Source organism: Sebastes umbrosus, chromosome 21 (genome assembly GCF_015220745.1).
Source record: "Sebastes umbrosus isolate fSebUmb1 chromosome 21, fSebUmb1.pri, whole genome shotgun sequence".
NCBI lineage: Eukaryota > Metazoa > Chordata > Actinopteri > Perciformes > Sebastidae > Sebastes > Sebastes umbrosus.
This window is the reverse complement of record NC_051289.1, coordinates 17,210,730-17,220,962: the sequence shown is the minus strand read 5'-3', so window position 1 is coordinate 17,220,962 and position 10,233 is coordinate 17,210,730. Positions and strand designations below refer to the sequence as shown.

General features: G+C 38.0%; 1 protein-coding gene across 1 annotated transcript; it reads right to left on the bottom strand.

Moving 5' to 3' along the window:
- Positions 1-6,183: 6,183 nt before the first annotated feature.
- cebp1 (CCAAT/enhancer binding protein (C/EBP) 1) lies at positions 6,184-9,787 on the bottom strand. The gene is made up of 3 exons (XM_037757498.1): positions 8,708-9,787; positions 7,583-7,861; positions 6,184-7,058 (listed from the first exon to the last, which is right to left on the bottom strand). Exons 1-3 carry the CDS (start codon positions 8,708-8,710, stop codon positions 6,753-6,755), a joined length of 588 nt encoding a protein of 195 aa, XP_037613426.1. The 5' UTR covers positions 8,711-9,787; the 3' UTR covers positions 6,184-6,752.
- Positions 9,788-10,233: the final 446 nt, after the last annotated feature.

The following is a 10,233-nucleotide window of genomic DNA, read 5'->3' as shown; positions in this document are numbered from 1 at the left end:
ACTTGAAAAGAAAAATAAATATACGTATGATGAAGAAAAATTTTATGTTTTCCTAATGCTTTAAACAATTTCTTTAATTTATTATCCTGTTATTGAGTGAATACAGTACATAGCCCAAAACAGTCTTGAGGAAAGTAAAATATGCTCAGAAAGACGAACTATTTGCAGTAATAGTTTTGTGCACACCTGTATTTGCTACAGACACAAAACTGTAATTTTGCTCTTATCCATGAATATTCAGCAAACACAGTGATGGTATTTGGACAGCAGAAGAAGTACACAGATTTAAGGATGGAGTGATATATCTGTTCTTGTCAAATATCTCTGCAGAAGGCCTGTGTGTAGTCCTCTGCCGCATGGTGGAGCCATAAATCACAGGCCACCACAAGAGACAGGTCTACTACAGTACACTGTAGCATGCTCCAGGCTGATATGTGGCTGCTTGTTCATGAATATGCAATGATTCAAATGTCATTATCATAGATGAGAAATGTCACATATTGTCTGCTTGGAAAACATCTTCTTCTATAAGACTCAACAGGGCCATCACTACTAATTCTCCACTATAGGTTTTTTTATATACATTTCCTCTTCCAATACATTAGTCCAGAGCATAACAAACATTTCCACCTTGTTTAAATAATGAGAGATTTGATGGAAAGTACAGTAATAACATCCTATTACATGGACAAAGACTATTGGTTTCAGCCAACCATTTGGTAATGACTGCTGAGCTACACTTGATGGCACTAACGCAGTCTGTTCCACTGGTGTCGCTGCAGCCAATAATAGTGGAAGGCAACACAGATATTGCTGTAAATTTGAATGTTGTTAGTCATTGAGCAAGAAAATGCATTCTTTTTCAACAGAAAATCACCATTACAACATGTATTTAAAGCTGAAGTAGGCGAGATTGGAGCAAATATGATTAAAAAAAGTTATTTTTATAAAAAGGGCGCTATATCCTGACAGGTAACCTGAAAAAAATAATGTGCCTCTGTGTCCTCCGATGCTCCTAATGGCATCTGCAAGATTTTACAGACTGGAGGAAAACAAGCAGTAAGAGCTGATCTGAGGTCTACTGTCTATGAGAGCCGGCTGTCAATCATTCGCGAACTCCGACCAAACGGTCAAACTAGGCAGCGCTGATCAAATATGAATCAATATTATGTTACTGTAATGCCTATTTCTCCCTCTAATGTTTTCAGAATCATCTTGTAGTGCACGGTTTAGCTGTAAAATGAGAAGTTTGTGACGCCGCCGCCATTGTGAAATCTCTTGAAGGAACACCAAGTACCGGTCACTTGACTGGAGCACAGCCAATAGGAACGCTCTCTCAATGAAATGACTTGTGATTGGTCAAAGTCTCCCCTCATGGGCTAGATTTTCTAAAGCCTGAAAACAGAGCCATGATGAGGAGCAGAAGTCTAGTTTTCTCTCAGAACACTTGAATTACAATATGCTGAAAGGTTATTATGGAATTGTTGCCCAATGATGCCAAAAATATACCGCCTACTGCCACTTTAATGTTATTGTCTACTGTCATGACAGTGTGTTTGTGTTTCCCACACAGCATGACGACGGCTGTCACTTCCCCTCTAAATACCAAGATAAAATCTATATATCACAGTTTATGCACATTTGTGGTAATTTATCTGTTGTAGGCTATCAGAAAGTTGGAGCCATAAAATTGCTACCTGCAAAAAAGAAAATTGACCCACTTTTAAGCAGATGAATCCTCCTGAGTTAGTCAAACAAGACATGAAAAGCACTTTACACCACCGCAGACCCTCTATCACTGCAGGGATCTTTATAATTGATAATGTTGGTACCATCAGTGGAAAGTTTTTGAAAAGTGTGGTGGGAACTTTAAGATTAGAAAACCAGGCGTCTGACCGCAGAGTTGTTCTGGGCTGCATCTAGTTGTGAACATACTGCATGTGGAGTGCGGAAGTGCTGAAATAGAGGTAAAAAGTTGATGTTTCCCATATTTGGACTAAATGTTGTGCTGTTTGTATGTTGATATATTCAATCATTCTCTACTCTGGAGACAAAAGTCCAATTGGCTTCTCAACTAAAAATACCTTTAATGAACATGATGTATAAGATTGGAGCTGCTTCACTGGGGCTGCGGTGGGGTTCATATAGTCTGCTGCTGTTGAGTAACTTGGTAGGGATTAGGTGAAATACAGTCTTTCTTCACTCTGGTGAGATGTTGCAGTCCTGGGACCACAGATTGCTCCACACGACGCTGCGGGACATTTCAACAGACACGGTCACACAGGGACTTCTTGTGTACCGCTCAACACATCACAAGGCTGTAAGAAGCCTGTGTCACACTTTCACTCTCCTTCGTAAATGAGGAGTTCATTACTTAATGCAAATTATATTATATCATGTAAATTTGGAGGACAAAGTCAGTGTTTATATCTAATAATCATGAGAACAGTTGATTAACATGTTAGCATTTAGCTTCTCAGCATTAGTCTTTTAGAAGGAACCTTGGTTTGACTACTAGTTTATTGATTTTGCCGAAACAAGAAAGTAAAAACATTCAAAAAACGTATACGGTATACATGTAAATACATACATACATACATACATACATACATACATACATACATACATACATAAATGCATACATACTTACGTACGCACGTACGTACGTACATACATACATACATACGTACACACATACATATGTACATACATACACACATACTTATGTACACACGTAGACACGTACACATGTCCGTACGTACATACATACACACGTACATACGTACATATGCACACGCACACATGAAAACACGTACGTACGTACATAACAAACATACATACATACATATCTACATACGTACATACGTACATGTGTATATATATACATACATACCTTATATACGTATATATGTACATACAAACATACATATATACGTACATACGTACATACATACATCAAAATCTACAATCTACAAACTCTAAATCAAGGCATTGCCCAGTCCCATGCATGTATTTATACAATACACAAACTCACAATACCATACATCAGCTGCAGATATGTATTTTCTGCTAGCATTTGTCAAATAATCGTCCAACATCTCACTATGAAGTGTCTTACTAGCATAACACTGGTATGAATCAAATCTCATGCAGTTCCCTAATATTGAATTTAAGGCCAATCTTCCCGTCTTTTTGTAGAGTTTGGTGTGTTCTGATGCTTTTGAGCAGTCAGGTTTGTAACTTGCAACATTACAGACACTGATTATCTGTGCAGAGCTGCGCTGTGTAATACAATTTGATGAAACACTCAGTGACTGGATGTGATTAGTTTTAATTTCTGTTGGATTAATCAAACAGCACAGTTAACAGTGTGTGTGCTGATTGAAACAGTGCTGTAATTATTATCAGTTCAGTTTAGTGAGTTGGAAAATTGAATACTAACATAATTTTACAACATGGGTAGCTCTAAAATGATGTTAATATCATTTTCAAATGCTTTTATGTTTCTAGCAAATCCAGGAAGTTTTGGGTTATGGTCAGAAACTATAATGATGACAAATGACAATGTTTTCATTGTTTAAAAAGGGTGTATAAAAGAGAGGTGAACATCTGCATCCATGTTGTCTCACTTGGCCTTTGTTACTAAAACCAGCCATACAATAAAGCTAGGATTAGGTATTAGTATAATTATTCATATTTAACATCAGTCAATAAAGAAACTAGACATGGAAAGGGAACTGCATGTGTGCTTTCTTTATTTTTAGATATCACACAATAATAAGTCACATGATCCTTGATCTTGGGAACCAGATGCAAAGGAACCCACAGTTTTGGGTTATCTAACAGTGTTGAAATTTGAAAACTATTGTTTTAGGCAAAGTAAAAAAAGAAAAAAAAAAAAAAGAGAGAAAAATGTCTGGCTTGTTGCCCCTACCCCCTCCTGTCTGTCTCCTATCTCTATGTCCCTTCACTACCATCACAGCCACAGGAAGGCCCTGGCAGCCCGAAACACTGATACTATCTCTACGCTCCTCATCTCCGTCCTCCGCTGTGTCGAAATCTTGCCCATCCCACAAAGGGAAACCGCTGGTGTACAACGGTCCATGGCATGACGTCCGTTTATGTGGGTAGACAACTTATGGTAAATAAAGTGGCAGGTGCACGCCATGTTCCCTGATGTTCTATGAGACAGATGAAAGGTGCAGTGCACTGTAATCAAAGCTTGTAAAGGCTATTTGATGAAGCACATATTTAAATAAAGGCTATTTAAATATCCTTTGAAGATACTATTACTAAACTATATATTTTTTTACGTTAAATCAGCATTTGTCAGGATTTTTAAACATCAGGGACTGGCAGATAAAAGATGTTTCATCCAAGCTCAAGCAATTATTTGTTTATTTAAAGGAATATTTGACAAAGTATCATCAAATCATAAAACACATTCGACAACACGACAAAATTACATATTATTTAAGACTGCGTCAACATTATTTCAAGTAATCCCACGCTCATTTTGTAACAAAAGATAGAGAATATATATAGAGAGAGAGACACTTAGATTTCATTGAATCCTCTACAAACCACAGGTGGTTGTGTAACCTTGTTAGGCAACAACACTTACAATCATCCCTGACAATGACAAGAAATGTGTCAGGTAGATGATTAGGCAATGTCTGTTAAATCAAAATATAACACAAGTATGTCTAATGCACAGAGTGGTCTTCTTTTTGGAGGATCTGTCTTCAGGAACTTTCAGGAAAGTTCATTTGGAATTTGCTAAATAGAAGTATATATACAGCATGTAGCTTTAGATCTCCAGGACCTTTTGTTCTGGGTCCTGTTGCAGTATATTATTTATTCATTTCTAGATCTATAGCACATTGAGTTCTCCTTAAAATCTTTTTCCCATCTCATAGCTGTTTTTACAAATCTTGATATCCACAGACTCGCTTAAGGTTTCTGTCTGCTCTCCAGTCTGTTCACTCACAGCTTAGAATATACAATGACATCTACATTGAAACCCACTACACGTCTTCCTACTTTATATTCAGGTGCTTAATTCATTTATTCAAAGGTCCAGTGAGCTAACACGAGCAGGGCCGTAGCCTCAATTTAAGAGATACTGAGGTCATGAGAAAGTTCGCTCTCACCCAGAAAATGCTGACCAGATACCAAAAATTCAAACTATATTACTGCATAATGTCTTTTATTTCCCACCATGAAATGCTGTTTTTAAGCCTAATCCAAAATCAGCTGCAGACAGTGTTTTCAACTAATTTATGGGGGTCTTGGGTTTTAGTGGTAGTATTAGTTTACCCTAGGTAGCAGTGTTGTAGTACTCGACACCGGTCTTAAGACCACTTAATGAACGTCTCTGTCTCGTCTCTGAATCGACCGCAAATTCACTCGGTCTTGTCTCGGTCTCAGTCAAAGTGGACAAAGTGGAGATTTTATTTTAAGACCTGTCAAGACCACGACTGCGGGGATATATCACTATATTGCCTGTAAATTGTCTGATTTATTTATCGCTCATAGAAAATGTGTGTAAATTCCCACTGCAAAGCCTTTTGATCATGTTATCAAGACATTTCTCATGGTACATTACATACACAGGAAGAGGAATCTGCATTTGTATTCTGTGAGTGTTTTTATGGGAATGTGGATCTTTCAGATCAGTTTGAGGAGCGCTATGGTTTGCAGGTTCCATATTTGATCGTATGTGCGTCATGCAGTGTGGGACTTTGGTCCCACTGTTCTAGTCTTGGTCTTGACTCAATCTCGCCCTGCCTTTGTCTCAGTCTTGTCTTGGTCTCGATTCACTCTGGTCTTGGTCGTGACTTGTGACGCCTTCAAATGAAACTCGTGAGCTCGTGAGAACACCGCGGCAATATTAACGTTACTGTCGGTGTCTAGAAGCCACATGCTAACAATTTAGCAAGCTAGCAAGTAGGTAACATAATGCAGGAAATGCAAAGGTATAATGACAGAAGAAAAAGGTGAAGCTGTTGGGAATATCAACATTTTCCTCTGACATATTAAAAAATTACGAAGAAAAGCAATATACGAATAAAATAACATTGTATTAATTTATTATGCGCTGAAAAGTGAACTTCCAAGGCCTCCGCCATTTCTGACAACGTTAACAAACACGTCATGAACTCTGAGCTTTTAGAAACTTTCCACGAGGTCATGAATACCACAAGAGACGGGGGGGGCTTCATATGGACTCTTCTCGTGAACACAGTAAACACAACCCCATTTGAATGGTCTCGGTTTTGGTGGTCTTGACTACAACACTGCTAGCTAGCTACAGTTGATACAATCTGCTAACTACAGTTGTCATTTCAGCCCAGTAAAGACCACGGTTGTCTGCAACCTTTATCAATGTAAGCTGAATATGTAGCCTACTGTAAAGGCACAGAGAGAGAGCGTAGCAACAGTTTAAACATCAATTGTAGAATTTAAATATGCTATAAACCCCAGAAAAAAGACGGCGGACATGACCTCAGTGACCCCAATAGTAGCTATAGCCCTGCCGTTGTGTTATGCTATCCCTCTTTATAATTTTACAATATGAAACTATAACTAACCCGTTTTACACATGGCATTACATCCCCTCTTCATCTATTTGTGACACTTTCACAAATAGTTGCCTTTCGGTGAAAGTTTTAATAATCAACTGGTGGAGGCCTGCCTAGACACTAATAAGGAATCTGAGGCCTTCGTAATACCAGGTACATTGTGTGGCTCTAGATGCTGGACTCCCCTGCTGCTCCCTCCTCGGCTCCCTGCGGGTGCCGCTGTGACAGGATGTGTTTGAGAGAGTCCAGCTCCTGTGTTAGCTGCCCTATCCTTATCTGCAGCTTCTGGTTCTCCTCCTGCAGCTGCAGGGCCCTCTGCTGGGTCAGCAGGATCCTCCTGCGGGCCTTGTCCCGGCTCTTCCTCACAGCCACGTTGTTCCTCTCGCGTCTCTGGCGGTACTCGTTACTGTCCTTGCTGATGCACCGCTTGTTCACCGGGGCCCGCATAGTCGGCAGGAGGAAGGAGGAGAAGTCCTGGAGGTCAGAAATACAAGTTTGAGAAGCAGGATGAGAGTGGTGTTTGATGAATATATATATATAGATATATATAGATATATCTATATATACTTATTTAACCAGGTAAAAGTCTCATTGAGATTAAAATCCCTTTTTCAAGAGTTAACTGGCCAAGAAGGCAGCATAAACATTGTCTCAACAATAAACACAAATAATACAAGCAGACATATACAACTATCACACACTATGAGTGATTGAGCACAATATCTAGTTAATATGCAATACAAAAAAACTGTTATAATGCGTAAAACTGGTCAATTTTAAAAAGATTTGAGTGAAAAATTGAATATCACATTGACCATTCCTTAAAAAATGGACTTAAATTCCCAATCAGCTCTGTCAATGTCAGCTCCTTCTGTACATTATTCCAGGAAGAAGGGGCAGCGTATTTAAAATCTTTTTTGCCTAGTTCTGTTCTAACCTTGGGGACCAACATCTGTATAATATTGTGAGAGCACAAATGAAAAATCTTTCTCACACACCTGCTGAGTGTTGCCATGGCTCTGGTGGTGGTTTGTGTTCCCTGCGCCCGACGTGTTGCTGAGACAGGAGGACGTGTACGGCAGGTAAGACAGTCCCATCATCTGCTCGGCCACCCTGTCGTCATTGCCCCCCCGAACCAATCCCTGAGACTGGCCGTACGGTATCATGTCCATCTGAGCCAGCTGATTGGACGGTGTGCCGGGGTTCAGGGTGTGGACCTGACCCGGGTACGAGGTCGCCCACTCCTGGATGACAGAGGACACCCTGGAATCAGACATCTGGAGGGGGTCGGAAGCAGAAAAAGATTAGGGATTTTTCTCTTTAAGCTTAAATTTGATTTGTTTGTTTTTTATTAAATTAAAACAAACACACAAAGAATCACATGTGCAACATACAAACAGACAGAAACAACTGACGGCTACAAAAGTAACATACAGGGAAAAGAAATACAACAAACAAGACATGAAACTATCCGCCAACATCAAATATGGTTTAATTATCCCTAATTCAACCCACTATAGTACCAGTAAAAGGCTGCTTACATGTTATTGTCCTGGTAATGATAATCCAAAATAATGTATTCAACTCCCTGAAAGGCCTCATTCTGCTGTATATCGTGTACTTTAACCTTTGATACTTAAAGTACATTTAGCTGATAGTACCTTTGCACTTTTACTCAAGTAAGAATGCAGGATTTGAACTCATAATGGATTATTGTTAATTAAAATAACGATTCAAAATCAAACGTAACAAATGACAGATACAGCATTGGAGCAAATTACTACTGACAATTTACAAGTTAAGAATACAGTAACAACAGCAAGTTAGAAAGGAAACTTTGGGTCTTTAGGTTATGGAATGTTGGTCAGGCAAAACAAGCTACATTAAATATATATACACTTACGTTGTGATGTATATTTTTCTTTACTCTCTGACAGTTTACAGACTAAACCATTAATCGATTCATTGAGGAAAATAATCAGCAGATTAGTCGACTATGAAAGTAATTGTTACAAGCAACCCAGCATTAACGTTAAATATATCATGTACAGCAAAGTGTAACATGTATACATGTGTACGTGTACAGTTTATTTTTACATTAGAAATGTTATGATGTGACTTACCATGACTTAGCTGTACACAAACTCTCTGTCTTCAGGTTCCTCTGAAAGTTTGACTGAAAATGACAGGAGACAGACAGGTACCTCTGTCTGATCTCACCATCACTTCTTCTTCCTCCTCCTCTTTCTCTCTCTCTCTCTCTCTCTCTCTCTCTCTCTCTCTCTCTCTCTATCTCTCTCTCTCTCTCACTCACACACACACACACACACAGAAATGACAGAAAGAAACAAAGAGAGAGCACAAAGACAAAAAGGGAGGCAGGGGGATTGTCTTGACTCCCATCATATCTAGGCTTATAGATTATGTAAGGTTTCACGGCTGATAATATTGACAATTTGTAGTTATTTTTATTTTACTTTAAAACAAATTATGGGACAAGGAAATTCAGTAACTTTTAGTAGCAGGTCACATTAAATAATGAACCACCTAATTATTTGATATTTTCCCTTCATTTTCCACTCTTTGTTGCCACTCATTCGCTTAATTGTAACAGTGTATCAACAGGCTACAGTGTGCACTAACATTCTATCACACTAACATTCTATCACACTAACAATCTATCACACTAACATTCTATCACATTCTATCCCACTAACATTCTATCCCACTAACATTCTACCACACTAACATTCTATCACATTCTATCCCACTAACATTCTATCCCACTAACATTCTAACCCACTAACATTCTACCACACTAACATTCTAACCCACTAACATTCTATCACTCTAACATTCTATCACACTAACATTCTATCACATTCTATCACACTAAGATTCTATTACAACTAACAATCTATCACACTAACATTCTATCACAATAACATTCTATCACACTAACAATCTATCCCACTAACATTCAATCCCACTAACATTCTATCATACTAACATTCTATCACAATAACATTCTATCACACGAACATTCTATCACACTAACAATCTATCACACTAACAATGTATCGCACTAACATTCTATCACACTAACATTCTATCACACTAACATTCTATTACACTAACATTCTATCACACTAACATTCTATCACACTAACATTCTATCTCACTAACATTCTATCACAATAACATTCTATCACACTAACTTTCTATCACACTAACAATCTATCACACTAACATTCTATTACACTAACATTCCATCACACTAACATTCTATTACACTAACATTTTATCACACTAACATTCTATCACACTAACATTCTATTACACTAACATTCTATCACACTAACATTCTATCACACTAACATTCTATCACACTAACATTCTATCACACTAACAATCTATCACACTAACATTCTATTACACTAACATTCCATCACACTAACATTCTATTACACTAACATTTTATCACACTAACATTCTATCTCACTAACATTCTATCATAATAACATTCTATCACACTAACTTTCTATCACACTAACAATCTATCGCACTAACATTCTATCACACTAACATTCTATCACACTAACATTCTATCTCACTAACATTCTATCACACTAACATTCTATCACTCTAA

Bases quoted from the DNA above. Each gene is read 5' to 3' on its own strand.
- cebp1 (XM_037757498.1), bottom strand. The intron at 7,059-7,582 runs GTGTGTGAGAAA...TCTGACCTCCAG, and splicing joins GCCATGGCAACACTCAGCAG to GACTTCTCCTCCTTCCTCCT.